Raw genomic sequence first — 25,941 nt, 5'->3', positions numbered from 1 at the left:
GGAGAAGCAGACGGGAGTAAAAATCAGTCATGTGTCAGTACTTGTGATAGATGGCGGCCCCAGTCAGCACCATGGAGTAGTCGTTGGTCCATTTGGAAGTGTAGCCCCACCGCTCCTTGTTGCTGTCCCAGAAGTGGCTGCGGGCTGGGTAACCAACAATGCGGTCTGGGAAACTCTGCCACACTGTGAAGGCAAAGTCCACCTGGAGATGAGGGAGAAATAAAGAGAGAAAGGAATTCCAGGAAACCATTTAGATTAAGTATAGATAAATAATAGCCATTATACAATTATTAACAAACATCTGAAGCGTGTACTCTTGATTAAAAACATTTAAATGTTTGCTGAATTTTCCTGGTACACTGACCTCTGTGGTGGAGAGCACGGTGTCCTCATCCAGACTGAGTACAGCATCAGTGGGGATGGTGTCATACGGCAGAAAACGACTGCTTATCAACTGGTATGACATGCAAAACACAAACATGCAAAATGAGATTGCTTGCTAAAAGGGAACAGTCATAGTTTTACAATGGAGCTCAACAGCAACCATCAGTGTATAAACAAGGCCTCTATGTGCACAAGCGAGGTGCATCTGTCTGACAAGCAGCACTACCAGTTTCTTCATGTCTGTCTGTGCTACAGAGTTGTTTCATCTTGCAGCATTAACAGCGGAGTCAGCCAAATATACAAGCTGACATAACATCAGTGACAGCAGAAATATAGCATTTCACTGATGAGCTAAAAGCAGAGATATAAATCTACAAGCACCGGAGTGCATTTCCCTCCCTGATGAGCCCTGCTGCCTCGGCTTTTTGGCACGTATCTATGCAAATGACTGTATTACAAGTGCTTATAAAGTGGGTTCCAGTTTTACAAGTATGTGAACACTGATCTAAATGCCAGTAATTTGGGGAAATATTGTGTAAAGTATTCTATCCCTGACAGCAACAACAACGACAACCTTGTTAGCCTTATCTACATTCAACCTACAGGGCTGTGGCTAAGAAACAAACACTTGAACACTTTGACACTTGTTAGTCCTTTACACTTAATATGTGTGAGACTCCAGAGGTAAATACGTATTTATTATGCTTAATAGCCCTTAAATGTACGGTATTTTTAAGCCGATGGGCAGATTTTGGACAATGTGAGGCACTCTTTCATGACGATGTTAGCCATTATTACACCGAGTTATCCATAAGACAGGATGATGGTGGGTTTAAATGAAGAAACACTCCCAAGGTTTCTATTAGATCAACTATTTGTCGGTCCAAGCTAAGAAATATTTTTCAGTAAAAAAAAACAAAAACTTAATATCTGTATTGCCAGTTTGAAAAGAGAAGGAAAGAAGAAGAAAGTGCTCGTTCTTAAAGCCACCTAGAAGTGGCCTGGAAACATCATGGATTTCGAATGCTTTAACCACTTTGTGAGAAACTTTGGGTTGCCTGCAGTTTTACATTTTACATCTTAAATTGGATTCAACCGAAGGCTTCCGGCATGTGAAATGGCTGCAGTAACACTGCCTAATGAGAAAAGTAGTAGAAGGTTTCCGGGTTTTTTTACCTTGCTTTCGCCTTCTATAACAATAACAGGGACTGAGGTGGGAGGCCAGCGGTGCTTGGCAGGAAGGGGCTTGTCACAATTCCACAAAACTATCACCTGCACAAAGAGAGAACAGGTAAAGCATAGTCATTATTCTAAACACAAGATGCTCACCCTCATGCACAAAGTTATGTGCAGCTAACGAGAAATATGTTAAAATAGTTCTATTAATGTTTGACAATCCTTGTCAGACAATATATGTAGACATAAAAATAACCCACAGTAAGGCCCGTTTCAATTCACACAATAAGAAAAATCACTTTCTCATGCTACTGCTGGTCTATTTTCAGAGCTGTCACACCACCTGCATTATATGACGATCACACTGTATCACTATAATATTTTAAAAACAAAATGTGCTGACACCGACATGGTAGCCATACCGTTTTAAATCCAAGAACTAAATTCACATTTTTGGTGATGTTTACAAAAATCTAGAATAATTTTCAGTAATACCCACTGATAAAGGACAGGTAACTACAGTGTGCATCAGTTTTGAAATAGCCTCTGCAGGGTGGCTCTGTTATGGCAGAAAAGGTTGGAAATCATTCAGACAACCTGCCTTTATCTCCAGCATGAATAAAATACTGACGTTCAAAAGCAGTTTAAAGTCATCACTTCAGTAATATGATAAACCTGAGAAATGACGGAGAAAAACAGACTTTTAAGATGTTTAAGTCTTAAAACACTGTTTAGGAAACTCATTTTCCAAATCAGATAAATAAGCTCCATAACATCATAACTCCATGAAAGATCTTCTCACGTAACATCAGCATTAAATACTAATCGCTGAATAACTAGACTATCTTATGTAAGGCGTGTATTGTTATGTAGTATCTCAAGTTTTAAGTTACCTGAGCACAGTGCTGGGATTTAGCCACTGCCACGAGCAGCTTCATGACCGGCTGGGACTGGGACACCAGTGGTGTCACCACATGAATGATCGCTGTAAACTTAGGGTAGGGCTTAATACCTGAAAACAGCCGAGACACATCAAATGTAAGAAAAGAAGCAAGTCAAATCTGTCAGGTAAGATTTCAAGCGTGACAATGATCTTCTGAATCACTGTCCGTCACACAGTGCGATCACTTAAACATGGAACTGCACTAAGCCTGTAGTTATACAGCACATTCTATATGTAGAATCTCATCTAATCAAGTAATACATCTTTGACAGCTCAGAGTTTCTCTTAATTTGTGCTTGTTTACTTCAAGCTGTGTTTACTTGGTGTCCCGTGTGAGTGAAAAGGTCTAATTAGGCTTGGAGAGGAAAAGGTGCCAGCTAACCAAATCCCAATGTCAGCAACAAGCTGCATATCTGGCCAATTAACCAAGCACAAATGCAACATGGCAGGTCTAATTGGTGAGCTTCTCTGTGACAAATCATGAATAAATAAAGATACACTGCATAGACTGTGGCAATGACACAGATTCACATTAGTTTATGAAGGTTTCAGCAGCTGCCACACACCAGCTGTTTCCATGTTGTGTAAAATCAGTCTATTAAACCTTAGGTTGTGACATTAATGTGCTTCTTAGCATATAGCAGCATGTGCATGAATAATTAACCGACCTAGCTTAGCGTAGTAGAAGGGGAATTCTCCCAGGTATGTCGAGTACTGTGGCAGGGTGAAAAGGCCTCCGGGCAGACTGTTCCACATGAGGTTGCTCCTCGAGGTGTGCTGCAGTACCCGGTCCTGGATGATCTGCATAAATACGGGAGAAGAGGAGATTTTCTGTGACATGGTCTGTTTATTGCATTGGGTTGATATCAATCAAATGTCCATGATACTCCTTGAAAAGGGATCACTAGACCAAAATGTACAACTACAAGTGAATTATCTCTAAGACATAAGCAGGAAATTCGCTTCAGCTAAAAAGGGCCATGTCCATTCACTTCAAATCAAGCTCTAATTATTCCAGTCTTACATGCTGCTTGGAAACTGATTGCAGACAGATTCTCTGGCATTTCCCAAAGTAACAACTGAGACAATGAGTTCAAAACTGCCCTAAAAATTAGTTTTTTCAATTATGTTGTTCATGTCTTCTCATGAACAACATCTTAATGGCCTATCATTCAATTCTCCTTGCACTGGTTACTTTTAGGCATCTTTTTTTAGTTTTTAATGTATATATTTTTAAATGTTTAGATTGATCCACATAATCTCAATTATAAAATACATATTAGAGAACTTGAATTTGAATTACTACTAATGGTAACACAGTAGAAAAAAAAAAACATTATGTAGAAACATTTTTTGCAATTTGGCCATTTAAATCTTTTCTACAAGTAAAGCATGACATTACAGAAATGAAGAGCAAACATATTCATTTACAAGGAATAATGCTTGTTATTTCAAGCCCCTGAAGCTCTTCAAGCAAGGCTAATCTCCATACAGACTGGGACAATAAACAGCTGCTTTCTTTTCTGAGAAAACATAAATCAATTGAAATTGACAATTATGACTTAAATTACTAGTGCTCGACTAAAAATCTGTGAGAATTGGGGGAAATTTTCGTATAACACAAGCAGATATTAAGGACATTCCTTCCTTCTGCTTATATTTGTCTTAATTTAATAATCCACTATGTCATTAGCATTTCATTTTCTAACATGGGTAATCAAAACGTTTTCTTAAACAAATCATTTTAGTTATGCTGTTTCATTTGAGTGAGAATACAATTTAAACAATACCATCACTTCAGTTTTAAATAAAGTGGGCTGTCACAAGCTGTTCCATACTCAAAACACAAATGTACAAGTTCATTTGTTAGTGCAGCCCAACATCACATTACAGCGTGTGAGTGGGCTTTACAGGCCGACAACATAATCTGCTTCCCACTCTGCCCCCGCTCAAAGAAGACTCCGATACAGTGAGATGATACCTTAATAAAATATTGAGCATTCTCTGGAGCTATGGGATACCTACAGAGCAAAGAAAACCTTGTTTACCTCTGTAGGATACTGCGGTTAGAAACACATTCTTGAGCTGCATCTTTCACCTTGTTTACAGCAAAATATCTACAATCTTATGTTAACAGTGGCTCACTGATAGATTCAATCTGAAGCCCTAACACTGACCCCTTAACATTCTTGTACTATGGTATGTGTTGAAACAGGGTTAAGATACTGAGAGTGTAAACAGATCGAAGATCAGCTTCTTGGGGCTGTAACTTTACCCTGCTGACAGAGAAATCCCAGCTCTGCCTTCCTCACTTCCTACCTCTTGGGACCAGGCGTCTGTAACAGTATCTAAGGACAGCAACCAATAGTGTAAACTGCAGTCAGCAGCAAGGCTTACATGTGGCACAACTGAAAATCTGCAGTATGTCTAGGTATGTAGTAGGGGCCTTAAACTGAAAAATGAAGTTTCTTTTCTTTTTTGCCTGCGATCACCAGCCATAATTTAGAGGTCCACTGCAGGTAGTTTTGATAGTGGATGGTGAATCTGGGCATGCATGCACGCATGACTCTGAAAACTCCTGCCTTACTCAAAACCAGCCTTACACGTCCTGCCTGTTGTCTTGCTCCCTTATCCTTTTTCATTCCTCCCTGCTCTCATCTTTGCTTGTTTGTAATTCTAGCCCTGGAGCAGTATGATAACCTGCTACTCACCAGAAAGAATACAGATAAATGGACTCTGACAGGAACAAACTACTGACATGATTGATTGCCAAGCCACGGCAAGACACAGCCTCAAAAACATGACAGCAGCATTTAACAAAATATATCATCCCTCTCTGTTTTCAATCTAGTCTGGAGCAGCTTTATTGCGTGCATCACGTCTCCAACTGGAGCCTCCACTTGTAAGCTTGTCGGTTCAGAATCAATAACTGAGATGGACAGAGTTATGTGATTTAAAAAATAATATGAAAAAATAATAAATGGATGAATTATGCTCTTTTTGTATTTGTATGCTTGTGTGCAAGCATCTAGTGTTGTTTTAAGACGAGTGGAAAACTGGAGTAGTTACGTTCTGAGTTACATAAGAAGATGTATTAATAGATGATGTAATATGAAGAGATGATCAGGAGGTACTGTTATGAAGTGTAGAAATACTGACACAAACGAGCAAATCCTGAACACTGGCTTTTGAATGAAAAAAACACTCAACAGTTTATAATATACTGCGACAAGACATGTTAGATAAAACCAAATATTACACAGCCCTTAAATGCATGTGTAGGTCTATACTTGCATGTAGTGTGTACAGTAGTTTATGTATGAACATGTAGGTCTGTACCTCCAGTGTGGTCAGTACGATCTTCTCCACAGAGTTGAAGTAAGCCTCCCATAAGAACTGGGTCTGCTGCCTCAGGGACAGAATCTGATCCTGGTGGATGGAGCGCACTGTTGAAGGGATCTAAGACAGCAGAAAGCACATGTTAACATACTTGAATTAGCCAAGACTGGGCAAAAGTAGCATCAAGTGGATTTAGAAGACACTGGTTCAAAATCAAGAATCAGGACATAACTAGGTGACTTTTTTCTATCAAAGTGTTGACAAAACTCTCGAGTAAAACTAACTTAGATTTCAGAGGAAGTTTCTACCTGTAACAGCAGCCTTTCGTCCCCAATCACAGCTGCCGTATTCCAGTCGATGATCTCTGAGAAGGGAAGCTCCCAGCCATTACTCAGCATCACTGGCACACAAGCGGCCTGTAAGAGTAAAACACAACACCACACATACAGACACACACACAAAAAACACTGTTGGTTAATGAGATGAATGTGTTACATGAGTATCTTTATCTACAGGCAATAAAACAGAGACTGGAAGAGAAGAGAAAACTGAAACATATAACTAAATGGCTTATGCTCTGCAAACCAATGCAATTACTGTACAAGGTCCGTTTCCCAAGCAATCATAGGAGGCAATTTAACCAGTGGGGGTGACTCATCTTCCAGCAAATTTCCATAACTACAGAATTACTGCAATTCCTGGATGACTAACTCTCAAAGTGACTAGGCAGTGTGGCTTCATAAAATTAGTGTTATATGTTGTGTTGAAAGGATGCATTTCAAAACACTCATTAACATTAAGTCCTGTGTCTGAGAGATCGATGAATGGTACTGAAGTGTACATATGTTTGTGTGTATTCCCCTGTGAATCCATTCACCTCTTTGTATGTTTGCAAACATGCCGTGTCCTGCCAGCAGTGACCGTCCCCTAAATTTGTTAAGAGGAGTCCCATTCACTGACTGGCCTCTGACACCACACATGCATGCGCAGGCACAAACGCTCCCACATCAGAGTGCTGCAGTGCTCGTTTAATCTCCTCGGCTGCAAAGGCAGCAATCTGCTGAAATGCTCCCATGCTTTCCCTACCTATCAGCTCTCACATAGCAATCACTGTAGCTCAGTCCTCTCCCACCTCCTCACATCACACACACGCAGAACAAACATTCATGAATAAGACTCACTGCCATGAACACCGTACATTCTTCAAACATGTGTGTGAGACATAACCTCAATATGACTCCAGCCTGCTGCTTGTCACAGCACCTGCATTGTACAACCTGATCATGCAGGTTTGCACTCTAGATCACCTGCCAAATCAGTCAAACCCTCCTCCGACAACAACAGCATCTCCATTCTCGACTACTTCACTGCTTCCTTCCTTGCCTTCAACTTTCCCAATTCTCCAGTGTCTGCCCTCCTCAACTTCTGTGCTCCTGCAAAGGGCTTTGAATGGAAATTTGCACTAATACCTCCAGGCTGTGGTCGAGCCCTGCACTCCAGCAAACCTTTGCACGCTACCTCAACTGCAGCTGCACTGCTTTGCTTTCTTAACCTGGCCGTCAGTCCACTGTCTCACCTCGCCTCACTCTGGACTCCCCTGTGGTGCGATTATCTTCCTATTCCAGTCAGTGAAGAGTCACTGGAAACTGAGAAGTCATCACTCTTATTCTACTTTCTCGAAAATCATTCCCTTCCCTGACTGCCCCTCTGCCATGTTCCCTAGGACTTAAGTACTCGACGCAAACACACACAAGAAACTTACACCATGACTTGATTTTTTTTCTTGAAAAAAATGACCTTTTGCCACTGTTGCACCAATTTTTCAATAAGTTAGTGGTGGAGATAAACAGCCAAATGAATGATTACACTACCATACATATTAACTACAATACAAGAATACTTTATATGTGACCATAATGTCATATCTCTCTGTCTCTCTGTGTGAAGGCAAAAGGGCATTTACATGGCTTTTCATAGTGGATTCAAATTATTCCTACCAGTTCTTGTCACCAAGTATTTACCTGTATAACGATACATTTTGGAGCATATTTAGCCTATATGCACAGATAAAGAATTAATTAAACAAACAGAGCTTTATAAAGCCATACTGGAAGCACATGTATATTCAAGATGCAATAAACAACTTTTCAAGTTTTCAATGTCTGCAAATACTAGCAGTTCAGCTCAGCCTGACATGTCGGCAGCAGACGTAATCATAAATCGAAGATTCTAACTCACTATATAGATAATTTGTTGAGTGGTGAATTGAATATTCTGTCTACACATTCAACTATATACGCCAAACCTATGAACCCTTTGTGAAGTGGGTTCACTAACATAGCGATTTGAACAATGTATCAAAAGTTGAACGGGTTAAGTGTTAAGAGGAGAGGAGGGGATGACTCGTAGAAGGGGGGGGGGGGGGGGGGGGGGGGGGGGGGGGGGCGGGTATGACTCCAAAAAACAACTGCAAAGATGAAAAAAACAAGCCAGAAAAGAAGGCATTGAATACACTGAGTAAGAAGCAGCTGCATCAACACTGTCTGCACAATAACAATGATTGGCAGCGGGTGAGAGAGCTACTGGGACTAGATCAACTACATCACTTTTTCCATTCTTAACCACTGATTAATGGCTTCATTGTTTGGTCGCTATAGCTTCAGTGTGCTGATGCATTATAAGACTTCTTGAATCAGTTCAACTTGTATTTAGTCATCATGTTCAGCTGCCAGAATGAACCCAATCACTCAAGAATTTATGTGGGATTGGAGTTAATCAGTACCAGATCTTGTTCTATGTGTTTCTTCTCGACCTACTGTAATTCCAAAACCACTTTATTTTGGGGGATTTTTTAAAATTAGTTCAAACTGAGTGACAGGAAAGATTGGAGATGGAGATTTGCAGATGTAGCAAAGCCTCATTGAACTTCTGAGTTGCCATAATGCACCTACAGTAACTTATTCGGCTTCACTAACAGCTACGCCTTGCAATAATGAGTAACATCTGTACATGTAGAGCCGGGTACTGCCACTGATTTCCCAAACTGATTCATATCCAATTCACAAGGTTCCATTTGTCTTGTAAATTAAAAACAAGATGGTAATAACAGATGCAGGCCCATGTATAGCAAAGAAAAAGAAATAAAGAAGAAGAAAAAAACAACAACTTTCATTTGAATGCACCATGTACTATATTATATTACAAATACATATTACATTATTATTTGGTGCTTGGCAGATGTTAATTTCAGACCTTTAATGCTTTCACGGAAAAATGCATAGCCCTTCTCACGAATCAATATCAGCTCATTCAAATGAAGATCAGTTTAATCGGAAAATCTGTATTTAAAATCTAGCCCTATGCACGTGTCACTGACCTGCAAAGCCTCTAAGAAGCGAAAGGATCCCAGTCGGCGTCCTCGAGGCACCAGACAGAACGTGGAGTTGTACAGCATCTCTCTGTAGTCATACCTGTAGGATGATAGCAAAGAGGAAAATACATCAGGAGCTGATCAATTTACCATGTTTAACAACACAATATTGCACTCATATGTACGGGGAAAAGACTGACTGATTGACGATCACAGAGATTGTAAGTTTATACAGTTTACCTTGCAAAACCTACTAGTACAATGATATCCTTTTTCTTAAAAAAAGGACTTCAAGACAGAAAATACTAGGCCTTGGTTTCCTGAAACAGTTTTTGTGCAGCACAGACAACAGAACAGAAAAAGAACCCTTTTGTTAACAATGGAATACCTGGAAAGCACAAGCACTTTCAGGGAAAATCCCATTCTTTGATCTCAACTCCTCTCTCTTCCCTCCTCCCCACCCATCTGTAAACCCCCTGCCCTCTCACCTGCGCATCTCAAAATCTCTCTTCTCGTCTTCACTCCCTCCATCCAATCTAAGCCTCAGTCAGCACTTGCTTGGATTAAGGAGCTGCTTGGAATTCCTTCAGTGTCAATATTATGTGTGTGCCCGTGAGAGTGCACGGAAAGAGTGTGCATTTGTGTGCTGCCTGGTTGCCATATATCGGACTAGATGTTATTAGATAAAACTCAAAAGTGTGCACATTTTATTTCTCGATGAGATACTGTACAAAAGCATTCATGCAAATGTGTGCTTGTATTTAAAACCATGTATGACCACATTTGCATAAGAATGCAAATGTGGATGTTAAAGTGAGTGATAATCTGTGTACTCCTATTCTTCTGTCTCCTTCCTTGTAAACATGGGCATATAGATTTATTATACCTTGTCTTTATCATTTCCTGTGTCTCTCTCTAAATGTACTGATGAGTGATTTTTCTCCCAGTGTATTGCTTAGTGAAGTGTACTGCTGAGAGTCAGTGTTGAGGTAAATTCCTCTCCCACTGCAGACCTGATGCCTCTACTGATCCACTTTAACGGTACAGTCACAGCACAGCCAAGACACATGTCGGCCTTGTGTCACGCACACGAGGTAACGGCAGAGCACATCGAAGCAGATGCAGTTCCCTCTTCGTACATCATGATAAGTATAACACTTTTCCCCGCTATGCCTCACGGGCATCAATCTGAAACACATTCCAATCAAAGAAAAAAGAATTTCACAAAGGTGTGAGACCGGTATATACTACACTTGTGTTATTTCCTGAAACCGTCACAGCAGACACACAGTGCTGCTATAGTGGAATAAACATAAAGGCACAGTTGATTCCCAGCTTCCTGGGCCATCTTAAAAATAACAAGACATTCAGCCATTGCTCAAAAGCATTAACTACAGATGTCTGCGTGTTTCATACTGAAATCTGCTGGCTTTCATTGTTGATAATGAGCACTTGCCAAATGTCAAGCAAGGGATTTTTGAATTCATCTGCCAACAAGTGGTTCCATATATGACTCCTTTCATTCGGCAAAGACCGCGGGAGGCCAAGCCAGCTGGAAATCAAGTGCTCATTTGCTTTTAAATGATCTGTGTATGAATGTACTGCATGACATAACTCTTGACGAAACACAACTTGTTAACATAGGAGTGTTGTGGTGGCAAAGTGGTGAGATTAACCAGGTGATATTTAATGCAATAATTGACCAATCTCACTTTACTCAAGGTTTGGCAAAGCTCACTGGCATTTTGTTGGCTTAAAGGGGGTACGCAGGAGTAAGCAATGTGTGTACAATCAAATGTCTTTGTAAGTAGATGGATCTAGTTTTGACATTTAAACGACTGCTCGCTGCTACTCGACAGTTTGCAGATTGGCCAAGCTTTATGCTCCTTGGAGTTTCGATATTTGGATTTCAAAGAAAACATTTTGGCTGAACCCTGATAGGCCTGACAAACCAAATCTGGTGTAGGTCATGGTTATGTGAAATCCAAAGTTTTTCCTGGTGTGCAAATAAACAGCCTCAATTTTCTTCAGCCCCTACGCTCTGCATAGCTTCAAGAGTACATGATGGATTTCTGTTAGGAACCATCTGTTAAATAACCATTACATACGAAACCAAACGCTTGAAATATAAAGTACAATGTAGAATCAACTTTGGTGATTATGTAAAATCTGCCTGGATCCCACTTAACATGCATACCATTTACAATCAACAACCACTGCAGTGAGTGAGAGAGGATTAACAGCCACAAAAAGCAATAAATCTACAGTTAAGCTTGATGTCATCTATAGTAGGACACTATAATGTACGAAGAAATCCATTATCAACGCAGCTGATATAGTAATAATAATACCACAGCCTATGTAGCATCATAGATGTTGCACTGATCTGTGCAGCCATTACGAAACAGCGACTTGATTCATCAGTCTGACTCAATCGCAGATATGATGGGGTATCATTAGGCATGACAAACAAATAATCCAGCCAGAGGCATGTAATAACTGACACGTTTTGCAGGTCTATAAAAACAAAAGTATAGGTCCATTTCTGGGCCTTGGTGGGTGTAAATCTCCCATCCATCACATTTCCTGTCAGTGCAAACTCAGAAAAGACCAGATGTTCCTCTCTCTGCATACCTCCATTCTTCTCTACTCTTCCAGATGGCTGCCTGTGGGGAGGAGCAGTGTCACAGTATGCTACCGCATGCCAGAGGAGACGTTAAGGATGGGTGTTAAAAATATCCTCTTCATTAATCCAACTCCTGTCTTGGTGTGCACTTTCTGATTTTATCATCAACAGATATACAGAAGTGTTCATGCAAACAGGTGTTCAACAGATTTGTATCATTGAAATAGAATAGATGTCATTGAGGAGTTCGTCGCACCTTGCATCTCACGGCAATATCAGCAATTAACTCGACATGATATGAGCTCAGTCCTGCCTCTGCCCATATTTTCAGTTCTCCAACATGCAGATGGCTGCTGGTGAGCAGAGCAGTCTCACAGTAGCAGACTGCTCATCACTGAATAATCACATCGTTACAGACATGAGCTTGAGTTTGTCCTTTTTGCCACCTCCCTATTGTTATATCACGAAATATGCTAGAATAACTGCTGTTATAAAGCTTATTACTTATTATTACTTATCAAAACCAAAAGAGTAATTACAAAAACACATACCAACTAACAAAATAAAAACTGATGAATCTTGGTTAGATGTTATTGTGGTTGTTTTGTTGCTTTTGAACCATTATTTTGAGATTTGATATTTGTGACAATTTAGTTTTTGTCTCCATGTGTGGGTATTGTCTCATATGCAGAGTAATTTCCCTTATTTTCTGATATTCACTTTAGTTTGTTTTGCTTTTCTTGTTTTACTGCTGCTATGTGATTTTAAATTATTGTTTATTTGGTCTATAATTGCTTTGGTTAGGATCCAAAGAAGACTAGAGAACACTTTTTGGAAGCTAATGGGGATCCAAAAAAATAAATAAATAACACACTATTATATAAACAATCAGCACCATCATGATGTACTGCAGAATCATCATTCCACTTCAGAGTATTTTATGAACAGTTTTTGAAAGACACTTATTTGAGATTGCAAAAGAACTCCTCAAGCATATAAAAATATGTTTAATTATGTGCAATCTTGATCACCTGGACTTAAAACAAAGAAATCAACAGATGATGCAAACCTTCCAACCAAACTAGAATTCAATGTATCCTACTGCACAAAGCTTCAGCCTGAGAGAAGGCATGTGGTGGACACAGACACATTCACTGAGGATTTAACCTCAACCAACTGTTCAATCAGAGCAAACCACACTGTTGACATTCCCTGACCATACAGTTCTGCTTTGGTTAAAAACTACCATCTTTCAGAAATGTTCTTTCAGATAGATATAACAGTTCTATTACATGACCACTTTGTGTGTGTGTGTGTGTGTGTGTGTGTGTATGTGTATGTGTATGTGTATGTGTGTGTGTGTGTGTGTGTGTGTGTGTGTGTGTGTGTGTATGCGAGTAAGGGAGAAAAAGAGAGAAAGTATTTGAGTTTTCGAGGGGTAATGGCTACAAAGAAGTTCCAATACTATAAGAAAGAACATTGACATAAACCGTGTTGTATGGTAGCACAGTCTGGAAGTAGTGGATGTAATGTACTTTACTTGGGAGGGCCGCCCAGGTATATTAACGTATATCTGGTGACCAGGTTTACCATTTTATATTTTTATCTTATTATCTATCTAAGAGAACATTAACAAGGGAACAATCTGCCATTGAGCTAGCCCTCTAGTCTACTTGACCACCGTACACGCTCTGCAAAGAAACACGCAGAGAGAGAGACAGACATTCTCTGGTATTACATCCTTCCTGTAAATGCATTCATGCACTGACTGCGATGCAAATTCTCTTTTTAAATGTAGGCCAACTTATGCCTTCGTTTCGTAAAAGCTTGTAAGTGCATGTAATTGGTCATCATCATTCAGCACCATATTGGTTTCAATTGTTTTGATAGGGTCCATCATTAACAAATACACATGGTTTACCTACTGCTGTGAAAACCGAATTGTGGATCAAAAAAATTAATGATCTAAATAAAAGCATACTGCTCCCCACCAAAGGTCACTCTTTATTCCAAAGATTACACGATCTGTTGTTAGTGCTTACAGACTCCCCAAATATCCCTATACCAAGCAAGAGCAACTTTGACTATAAACTATTTCCATGCACCGTTTCAATGGACTAAAGTAGAGTAGAGCACTTCCAGTTGGAACATATATCAAACAAGAAGACAAATATTGAACATTTGAAGTCTATTAGTGAAGTCCATTAGATGACTACATCGTCTGTTCTAGATAGGAGCATTTCCTTTCATTTATGGGAGGAGAGGTGAGTGAATAACATCTGAAGCCTACTTATACAACATCATCACTTCAACACCTCAACTCAGATCAAAAATGAAACAAGTCTATTCTTGACACATCTCTTACTTTCCCAGTTCTCTCATTGTGGAAAAGAGAAAGGCCACTACAGTAAAATAGTAACTCATCAACTTTCTACCGTTTGTTCCCATCTTTATATCAACCCATTCATTCATGGATATAATTAAATGTCCTTTAACCATTTATAGGAAAGTAGGACAGTGTGATTCACAGAAAAGAAAAGAATAACAGGAAGTGAGCTGGGTCAAGAAAAAAGATCAACCAGTCTCCTAGCAACAAGAATGGATAGTGTGAAAAAAAAGGCCCGAGGAGACTCAAAAGAAGAGCCAAAGTGTTTGTCTCCCATAATCTGAGCAAGAGACCACACACATCTACGACATAGCTCATAGAAGCGACCACAATCAAAGGAGGCATTGCTTCAGCTGCTCTATGACAAGTCAGCGTGCTCATGACATGTGGGTTCCCAAACTGTCTTCTGTGGTGGGACGGATAACCCACCAGGGACTATGGATCCATCATCTTTAATTCACCTAATTATCTGTTAACCAACTAGCGGAAACACTGATCTAAAATTCATCTTGAGGATACAGTGCATCTCTTAGCGATGTTGCAGAACTAGTCCAGTTAGGTGTTACGGAAATAAAAAATGGAGGTATTTATGCCAAAGGACGTTGTTTCAGTGAGTACGATTTTGCAATCGTCATCCTTTCATTTCCATCTTGGCATAATTTAAAAAAAAAAAACACAATGTGTCCTGTCCCATGACATGCCAAATAAATGAATAACAATTATATATTCAAAATGTCTTAAAACACTCAAGGAAATGTCAACAAATACAGGATTGTTTTTCCGCAATACAGTGTTGATAGTTATTGTAATGCATGAAGCAAGCTGAACTAATTAAATGGCAATAGAGCAAGTAAATGGACCCCATGCTGTCAGTCAACATCAAAGCTAGACCAACTCAGCTGTGGCCTAATTTATTGCATGTGCTTTCATCTGTACCATAAAGTCCACAGAGGGACTACAGTAGTTTATGTGACGTAAACAGAGTGCTTTTAAATGGCCATCTGGATAATCAGAAGAAAAAATGTGTAGCCTGGATTCTTAAAAGTATAAAGCATTTAGTAAATTGTGTTATTTTCACTCATCGTGGTCACATGGAGAATCCTCATCACCCAAGAATTCCCTAAGTCGATCTTCAGAGGGGAATAAAGGCAGCGCTAGTGCAATCCCGCTCTTGCTCCCCCCTCTCCTATCCCGCACCGACTTCATATCTCATTTTCTGCTTCCTCTTCTCTGTCACAGTTGAGCCAAGTTGATGGGCAGTTGGCTGTTGCGAAGAGTATACGTTGAAGCCAGAGGAATTTCAGCCTGAAAGGCACCGAGCGAAAGTGAGTCTTATCGAATGAGAAAGGGAAAGACGGAGGGGGGAAAAAAGACAGCAGTTGACAACCACATGCCGTATCCAAGCCCCACACAGTCAGAGCCACCCTGGTAAGAATGTCACACACACACACAACATGCACAAAGCCTCATTTTGATCTCAACACACATCAGAGTGACTTCAATATTTCAAGACACTGCCAGACCCTTGTAGAGCCAGCTTCTTTGTTTCCTCTGACAAGATTGCACACCAAGAGTTAGACATGAACAACAGACAGTGATGGGTGGAGGGGGAAATTATGATGAAAGCTCACACACAAGGACACTAACTCCAAATAAAAACAAATATGCTTTCTTTTTGAAGGACTTACATTCCCTTCCTTGAGGACTTGCACTGTGTGTTTTCAAGAATGAGAGAAATCATTACATGCCTGTTTTGATCTCCACAAAGCGATCAAACGGCTGCTTTTAATGTGGCGTTAATGAGCACCTCTTATACTCATGTTACACAGGGTCAATTAGTCATTGACATAAATACTAGAAAGCAGACTGCCCTCTGGTATAGTAAGAGTGTATTAAACCTCTATAGAAAGTGATCCCTGATGAATGTGGAAACATTAGACATTAGCAGCGGTTTTACTGCACATGTAGGGATCTGGTCCATCAATCCAATGTGAGAGTCGCCCCACAGGATGTTTTGATTTCTGTGTGTGTTCAAATTACATTGTGATATTTTTGTTCCAACAATGCAATGCAGTCAGTACATAAGAACTTCATGAGATGAAGACACACAGTCTAGTGGTCAGAATAACTAAGGAGCGTGACACCAACTTGCCTTAAGTTACGGAGCTTAAAATACTCCAGTGGCCTCAGGAAAGGCACATTAGAGAGTGATGGCCAACACTATTATGAATGAGATTCACTGCACTATCTTGTACTTAATAGCATAGTTAATCTTGACTGTTTTACCTGCAGCCATGACAGATGAGAAGCTTTTTTAAGCAATGGAGCTGGCTAACGTTGCCTCGAGCAGGGATGAGGACATAATGGTGGGACAAAAAAAAAAATTACATGGCAGCAGAGCTTTAGGGAAAGTAAGAAATTATATGAAAAAACTACACATTGTTACAAAAGTTTGGCTGTGTAAATTACACCTGAAGGGTGAGTGTGCATAAATCACTCATTCTGGTTTTTGCTTTAACTTTATCTAGCTCTCCCACGTGTTAATGGACATACCATACTGCTATACTAGATCTTCTGGAGTTGAATATGCAGTACCAATTACACAGTATTTATTTCTTAGTTTATCTGAAATAAAAGGCCAAAGATAGTCCTAACATTCTAGTAAGATATTTCCTCCTTTCAAATTGATGCTTGAGCCCCATCAGACTGCATCATGGTTACTGATAGTTCACATCTAATGAGGAATTGATTGAATAAATGCAAGACAAAAGAAAAATTTGTTGAACACAGGGATAACTGCTTAATTTTGCTGAACCCTGTTTGTGACAATAAGTACGTAGATAAAAGTAAATGGTTATTATACCTTAAAAGAAAAAAAGGACAATTTCCAATGGTGTAAGAAGCTAGATTGCTGCTTAATGTGGTTAAAGGAGCACTATCTGAGTGAATGGAGTCAAGATGATGTCAATACCAATATGGCTTTCTGAAAAACAATGTGTTAACTCATTTCTTCAAGGCACCTTAGGCTCACTCATTCCTCTGGTTAGTAAGTTCAAAGACAGCGCCATAAAACATTTACAGACACAAAGAGGAGGGGTCACAAGCTCTGCTGAACTTCTACATGACCCCAGGTTAATTCACCTAATTACAAAGCTTTGAATCTTCCATCACTTCTCTTTTTCATGTTCTTTCTCTTCCCCCCTTTCAGTCTCCATCCATCATTTTGCCCTCTCACCGGGAGAACCGAGAGCAAAAAACCTTTCATCTTAACAAATATCCATCCTTAAAAATGGAGTGATACACGGCCTAGAGTTAGTTCCAGTAAGCTCAACACAAACTGACCGAAGCATACAGATTGATCACCATCTACCCAAATCAAATATGCTCGGGAAAGAGCTGCTGAATTTCACTGAATTCTTTAGGAGTCTATTAGGAGGAAGCATTGCCCATATCTCTAATCAGCTATTCATCAGCGTGATGAGGTCGATGAGAAGGTTGCTTTGAAGTGCTCTCCGGACACCAAAAACCAGAACAGGGGAGTTATGGAGATAATGGAAAAGCCATTAGAGCTGGAATGTCAGGGATGACTTGTAAAGTTAAGCAAAATAAAGATTTGGGATCAGACATTTGGGGTCAAATTATGTGATGGAAATGACCGGGGAGAGACATGCCCTCTTATGGCAGTAGCTGAGAATGATTTCAAGGAAGTAATATGGTACCAATACACAGAAACGGTGCAGGACAGATTTTCAAATAAAAAACAAACAAACAACTATTTATCTAGGCCTAACTAACCTATTACTGTTTAGGCTAATTTTTCCATGTTCTTGCAAAATTATTATTTTTTTAAGACTCCTAAAAAACGTGGGAACTCCAGCATGATGACTTTATAGCATAGTTAACAGAAAGTTATCTCAGATCTTCACCATGGAGGCAGTCAGTGCTCATTTCAAAACATACAGTTCGACCACTAATGATTAAGTTAATATCTCAACAAACAACTCTTGTCTCTTGATCTCTTCAGATCCCAGGAACCATACAAATACTTTGTTTCAGACTCAGTACAAGAACAGGCCAACAAAAAAGCACCCAAGTGACACGACTGGCTGCTGCTCACAGACAGGCTTAGTACTTCTCTGACAACGACGGAGTTACCTCCCGTAGCCTGGCCAGTGTGCCGCTATCGGTTCAAGGGAATGGCCAATCTGGAAGCTGAGCAGTTTGACGGAGGGTCCACATAGTTGAGAGGATGAAGTTAGAGAATAATCAGATTCTGTAGAACGGGTGAATAGATACATGATCTACGCGTTGATTACTCTCAGGGTGGACTGGGCCTCTTCCTCTGGTGAATATAACTTTAAATGCACCCATTTCTGAATTAATTAATGCTTACTGGCCAGATGAGAAGCGTTCAGGGACCAGTTGTGAAGCGCTGATGTTATCACTTTTATTTCTTTTATCATTCCGGATCCAATCAGGTGAGTAAGCAACGTTTTAGGGTCTTATGCTGGCAAACTTCCAAATCTCTAGTCAACCGATAACATGGCTTTGATAAAAGACTTGCTGAATAAATGAATGCATGAATAAATATACATCTTACACAAGTCTCAGGATGGTCTGTAAGTGCGTCTCAGTCAGAACAAAGGTGGAAATTGAGCAGGTTAATTTCAGCATTCCCTGAGCCTGAAGGAATGCTGTCAGACAGCCAATCACTGACTTCTGTTGGAGATCAAGCCGAGCTGCGGCTACCATTGCTGTGACTGTTCTGCACAAGAGATAAGTCCAGGTCAGGAATGTGTCTGTTCCTGGGCCAAGCAGGGACGGATGGAGGACGAGATTGAAGGATGTGAGAGAGCTGATGAATGAATGGAAACTGAGTAGGGTGAACGGGAGGGGAGGGTAGGATGTAGGGATACAGAAGAATAACATAAAGTAAAAGAAGATGGAAAAGAATAAAGATAGAAATGTAATCAGCACAATAAAGGAACCAAAATTGGATTAAATAAATGAAATGTCACATGCATCCTTACAAGCATCTGCATACCTGTTTGAGTTATGTGTATGTATCAGCATGTGGATAGCTTTTCCAAACACTGGCTTGTTTTTTTTTTTTAACCAAAGTGAAAAAACCTTGTCAGCTCAGACAGCCTACTTTAATGGAAAATCAACCGTGACAATAGCCATGACAGTGGGAAGGAGGCTTTGAAATGTCTCTCTCTTACTTCAGAATATGGGATGTTATCAGCTGAATTTACTATCAGTGCGCCATCAAATGGACTTGTGGGGGCTGTGTCTGATCTGATTCAATCCATCATGGCAGGAGAGGGATTTAGATAAAGCCTGACTGCTGAGGCAATGATCTGCTTGGACTGACAAGTCCATTTTGAAGCATTTTGTTGTTGTTTGTGTGTAGGTGTGATATGGAACAATATTGGAGGGGAAATGTGTCAGTCGAACTGCAGCACTATGTGTATGTGAATGTGAACAGGCATGATGATTTTTTTAGGACCTACCAAGGGATGGCCTTATGCAAGTGTTTCCTTGGAGAGAAGGTCAGATAGCGAGGAGTGTGGGGAAGGAAAAAAAGCAAGTGTTGATGTTGTTTACATGTTCATGCTGTTTACATCTCAGTGGGTCTTTGCCCTTCTGAACTGTAAGTGTGAGCTCGAACATTACTGTGTCCATTAAACAGTTATGACCGAGCACACCATGTGGGATAATGCAAAAGCCGAATATCCAATATGGTCAGCTAAAGTCATTGGAGGTGACAGCCCTACCAAGCCAGCATGGGATTATTCTTACTGTGGCACCAAATGTCACACAAGCCTGCGAATCAAGTCAAATTGTAATTTTCGAGCAGAAAGTTCAAGTGAAACCATTTTAAAGTGCACTAAATGGGAATCAGTTTAGGCAAGTCGCACATTACTAAAGTATGACTCTCACTTTTCTGTAGTAGATTTTATTTTATCTAAAGAAGCCTTAGAGAGATAGCCTATCTGTCTCTTAGAGTGCTGTCTCTACCTCAATATAATGGAGTACAATTTAATTTGAGGTGCTTATGGCGCTAAAAACAAAATCGACGGCAATATCTCTTTTCAGTGACACTGGCCCTTATACTGTGGATAATCCACAGAGCACACCTTCTAAAGTTTTCACAGGTACTTCTTCAGAAAGTAAAAGCTGTTTAATGCAGTAGGGTTCTGGAGATTATCAAAAGTAGCAGAGACATTGTTTCTGGAAAGAAGATCTTTCTACCAAGTATTTTGAACATATCTGTCTGATTATAATTTGTCTTTTGAGTTACAGATATCTTTAAACTTAAACAATTAAAATGAAAACGGATGGATAGATCCCATTCAAGACAATTGAGAACATACGCCATTTTGTAACTGGGGTGAAGCAACCTTTTGAGAACACCACATGAAAAAGAGAGAAAGTGGATTTCATCCAACATACTCAAGTCATCCAACCTCAAATGTACTGTGAAAAGAATGACTGTAAGTGCAAAACCAATGTGAAGCAATGACAGGAGCTGCTTCATTCTGCTGCTGAGAGTAAATTAGTGTCTCGCCAAGTCAAACCGCCAAAAAACGAAGTGTAAACACAGTCTTTTAGCTCTCAAGAGGGAAAAGATGATTACCTCACAATTACGAGACCACAGAGGAGAGAGAAGCCCCATTGCCTCAGTGACAGAAAGAGAGATTACAGGGTGGTGGCACTACTAATGATGATGATGGGGAAAAGGGAAAATACTGCCATTTATCCCAGAGGATACACGAAATTGCAGCAACTAGCAGAAATTTGTGGTACTTGGCTAACGCATTGGCAACGCTCTTCAAAATGAAAGATGAAGAGGTAATGCCTTATTTACTGAATGTCTGCTGCCGAATGAAACAATCTGTTTTTCTCAAAGTATTGAGACATCAACATCCAGAGAGGTATTCAACACATTTCTATTTCAGAAAAGCAGCACGATGTTGAACATTTCAGTTCTATATTCAAGTGTCCAATTTTTTCTGGCAGGAAAAACGTCCAGGCCGGTCAAATTATTAAAAAGTTGACAGTACAACAAACACAGTAACTGCCCACATACAAACCCTTTTGAATTGTATGACACGTGTATGATGTAGCATACCGACATCTCTGTATCAGAGTAATTCTCATAATGTGGTGACTGCAGGGAAGGATGACCTAATCCACCATGTCATGGACAACAACACATCTCACTGACAATGAATGAGATCCTACTGACTAAAGTTGTCAAAATCATTGCTCTTCCTAAACTTTAATGGTATGCGTTTAAAAAAAATTAAATCTCTTGATTGTTCGATAAAATATAATGAGAAGAATAAAAGAACAAGAATAAAATAAGTACCAAAGCAAAATTTCAAAAAACAAAAAACGGATCTAAAATCTGATTTTCAACCCTTGTTCACACAGAAATGAACATAATTACAATTATGTAAAAGTTGGCAGAACTTTAAACACATTGATTACAGAAGAGGTAAAATACATAACAGCGGATAATTCATAACTATAGACAAGATCTACTGGCCACTCATAATCACACAATATCTTGAAAAGTGGGTTATACCGTCAGATTTCAAAAACATCTGAGGTCAAAGTGAGGGCAGAGGGAGGATGGGTTAACAACGGCTGCAATTACTGTGGGTCACTTGGAGTACTGTCATACACTGTGATTATCATCACCTTCTATTCAGCAAGACATGCACACCACATCTAACATATTAGTACTATGCAAACAATACTTATCTCCAACTGCTTTTGTATAGTCATGTTTCAACTGTTGAAAGCCTGTTAACAACTGCCATGGTCAACTATTTTAATCATTTATTTCCCTCCATCCACATACTGCAACCTACTCCTTTGGGGAATTTTTACCAAGCTGCCAAAAGCATCTGGAGAAGTTTGTCGACAATCAGGCAAAGACCTCATTCAAGTCCAATCAAGTCCACCAAATGGTTGGGAAAATGCTGGTTCACACGTCGTCACTGGCTTCTCAATGTTACACTCAAGGACAAGTTAACCTGATCTCAGTGAGGAATTATACTGCACAGAACAGTAGCCTCTGAGGCAGCTGAATTTCTCAGTATCCTCGCAGACACTGTCCCAGAACAAAGGTTTACCATCTGTTAATGAATTCCGCGGCCAGCAGTGCTTGCTGCTGCGGGCAGGTAATTAGTCTGAACAGCAGGAAAGATCAAAAACAACACTTTCTGTCTTGCCCTCTGGTTGTGACCCCACATGCGGAAGTCACACATTTCACTGGGTGAGAGAAGCAAAGAAACTGGATGAAGCTTAGCCAACATGCAGTTTGAATCACAACAACTTAAACTTTTTATTAAACACAAGGTGGTTCACAAACCAAACTGTCACTGAGAGTCTCTGTCAATGTTTACTTGTTTGAAACTATTTGCATATTTTTCCTGATTCAACTATTTTGTTGCTTTTTGGCATAATTTTGACTTCTTTCAAGTCCAAATAGCCACTTAATCTGTTAAATGTTGTGACAAAGAACCGGTTGAACAAGGCAACCATTTGATGGAAGAGTTGAGACTATCACATACACACCCAGGGTTATCACCATGTCTGCTGAGCATCCCTTCCTCTCACAGTGCCAGCTGAAGCCCTTATCAGACAAAGTGGAGTCCAAACAGGACAGCGAGAGATAGCATATCTCTGTGTGTGTGTTTGTGTGTCACGTTTATCAGATGATCCAAGTCACTACCTAGCCAAGCCCTGCAACATGGTGGCTCTTGATTTTCAAATGCTGTCAAATGTGGTCATATTACCACAGCACAAGACAGTCCCAATCGGTGATGATGAAGTTATATTGCCCAAGTACTTTTAAAATACAAGGACAGTCACACTCTTGTGGCCCAACTCCACTTCAGGATAAGTCAGTCAGTTCCTCATTCCAAATCTCCAGAATAGAAATACTTAAGGCAATTTACTACTGTAATGTAATCCCCCATCTTAGCTTCACACAATAATAAATGAAATATCAAAAATATTTTGTGGCACTGCGTCAGGGGTCACAGAGATTTAGAGCAGCCGTGTCCATGGGCTTGGCAGGTCTGCTCTCCACACTGACTGAAGGATTAAAAGCCTGTAGGATTTAGCTGGCCTTGGTTTTAAAGTGCTGCTTAATTCTGCATGTAGCACTCACAACATATTTCATTGTACATGAGGGATAATTGAGAAAGCGTTCGTCATGCCGAGCAAACAAGTTATCCGAGAAAAATGTGCCTCGTGGGTCACGCAAACAGTGGTTTGCTGAATGATGCGTCAGGTCCATAAAGTTACATCTTTGTCCCAAGATGCTCTGCCAGTGGCACTTTGGAGGAAACCTATCAAATATTAAATCAAATTAGACTTTTTTTTCCTTTTTTTTTTAATCACATCCAAAGTCACTAAAGTCATATTTTCCAATTTGGTCCAACTTTATTCATGCATAATCAACCGATCATATTCTTCATATCTTCAGATGGAAGACCAAAGAGTTTGAGATTTGAGCAGACAGCTCTCCTCACCCTTGTACAATCGCATCCTTAACAAATTAGCAATACCAAAAGGCAGCCCGAGGTCAAGAAAACCCTCTCCAATCAGGCCAAGTGTCAAAACACCATAAAAATTGATTTCAGATAAATTCTCTGTTAGGCCTACTGCCCTTCACGGAGGTCACCCCCCCCCCCCCCCACTTCACCATATAGCGCTGCTTGTGTTTCTTCACCATTTACGTTCCACTTTTTCCACATCCTAAGTTCCAGGTTTGATCCAAGTTTGTTGGCAGTGTCTTCTACTTTCTGCCTTACTGTTTCACCCAGCCAAACTTAATCACACCTGACAAGGAGCAAGGAAATGATATGTGCCTCCACATGATGACAGAAAAGCTCTTCCTGGAATGGACCACACTCTGGGCCTGGCACGTCAACATCCCTTTCCTTATTCCACTCTCCCAGCATTCCAAGAGGAATACATCACCTGCACATGGCTGCCAAGGACAAGACATACATCATTGTGTCAAGACGAGAGAGGGGGGGAGCATGGGAAAACAAATGGCATTGCCCCCCCGTCCTGAACAACTAGAGAGTGAGAGTGCGACTAAAACCCATTCAGGCATATTTGAATTTGAATCAGAGGGAGAGAGTTTGAAAGTGCAGGAAACCACTGCAACAACTCAAGCGTACGCTCAAGTACACAAACCTAAAATGACTACCAAAAATGGCCCAAGCTGTCGGACTTTGACTCTTTTTAAATTAGGCTGTACCAGGTCACACAAAGTCGCTGACCTTAGGTCAAGGTAATGTAGAGCTGTCTACTTCACAGGCACTGGTAGTCATTAATGAGTGAATACTGATGGCAATACCCTCTGCTCACCCTCAACCTCCCCCTCTATAAATCCTGGCAGTGAAAAATGAGATGGCAATCAATTGAGAAGGGGGTAGACTGAAGCCTACTGGGAAAGAGTCTGCTTTCGGATGCTTCTGGGATGAAGCAGGCATATGTGCATACTTTACACACAGCACATCACACTTAAAAGAACACAATCAAGTGCATTTCTAATGGCAGATATCTGTAATTAATAATACAAATAAATAGACAGAATGTCTACACTTATACAACTCCTTTGATAAAGTTACAACTGATGAATATTTGAAACTGGTTTCCAACACAGCTGCTGATACGTTAGAGCTCGGCAATATATTCAATAATATATATATCATAATATGAGACTATATACTGTAGATATATTTTGGATATTGGTATATGGTAATATGGCATCAAAATGGTCTTTTCTGGTTTTAAAGGCTAGACCACAGTACAGAAAGTACAGATGTTTCAATACTATTTTTTCCTTCCCGATATCGATTCCGATACCTCGGCTCTGGGTATCAGCTGTTACCAAGGAACTGATCCTGCTCGTTTTCAAAAATACTTGTTAAGGTTTGCTAAATTGGTCTGCTCTGACGCTATTATGGTAATTTAAATTTTGCATAGAGGGAAATTATTTGCAGGGAAAACATAATATGTCACACTTCGACAGATTTTCCTGGCAAAATACTGGATATTACAACCTTACATTATATTATGGGTCATCTTTGTAGTTTCATACTCAAGTTGACAATGATAATTAATTGAAAGAAATTATGGAGAAATCATTCTTTATATCCCTGGGTGTTCAAATATAGTTAGGTCATCTTTAAATCTGCTTCAGATGACATTCATTCACCCACATCATCCCTTCTTTAATCAAAGCACAGCAGAAAGAGAGATGTGGTCAAGGTGAGGACATTCTGCACAGGTCATCAGTTTGACTTGAAGCAATAATGTTGTGAGTAAACAGGATGAGTTTTAACTCAATAGGTCAGCCAGAGTCAGTTTAGCCATTTTTGCACGACATGATGCTGTTATGTGTTGTAGAATAACAATGCAGGGCATTTGATAGCCTGGCTGCTTGGTTATCCACTTTCCTGCATTTGTTTCCATGGCTATCACTTACCATGAGCTCTCTGAATATGGGCATTTTGTAATCCCCAGGCTCTTTAGGAAACTGTACTTCATCCATCTAGTTCGGCCCTTCGCCCCCTAAACAGAAGGCTAAGGGCCGTTAGGCCTATAGGCTTGATAAATTCCCCCTTACAAAGTATTCATCAACAGGAAGATCCACTATGCACATCTTCAGCATGATGCAT

General features: G+C 40.1%; 1 protein-coding gene across 1 annotated transcript in view; it reads right to left on the bottom strand.

The window, feature by feature from the left end:
* Positions 1-25,941, bottom strand: part of LOC115567615 (exostosin-1a-like) — a 38,704-nt gene that overhangs the window by 4,140 nt on the left and 8,623 nt on the right. The window contains exons 2-9 of the mRNA XM_030394362.1: positions 9,219-9,312; positions 6,151-6,258; positions 5,843-5,962; positions 3,172-3,304; positions 2,454-2,572; positions 1,561-1,656; positions 365-454; positions 42-202 (exon numbers count right to left, since the gene is read on the bottom strand). Coding sequence (XP_030250222.1) covers positions 42-202; positions 365-454; positions 1,561-1,656; positions 2,454-2,572; positions 3,172-3,304; positions 5,843-5,962; positions 6,151-6,258; positions 9,219-9,312 — 921 coding nt within the window. The remainder of the gene's footprint in view (positions 1-41; positions 203-364; positions 455-1,560; positions 1,657-2,453; positions 2,573-3,171; positions 3,305-5,842; positions 5,963-6,150; positions 6,259-9,218; positions 9,313-25,941) is intronic.

Source organism: Sparus aurata, chromosome 17, assembly GCF_900880675.1.
Source record: "Sparus aurata chromosome 17, fSpaAur1.1, whole genome shotgun sequence".
Lineage (NCBI taxonomy): Eukaryota > Metazoa > Chordata > Actinopteri > Spariformes > Sparidae > Sparus > Sparus aurata.
This window is presented reverse-complemented; position numbering and strand designations above follow the sequence as displayed.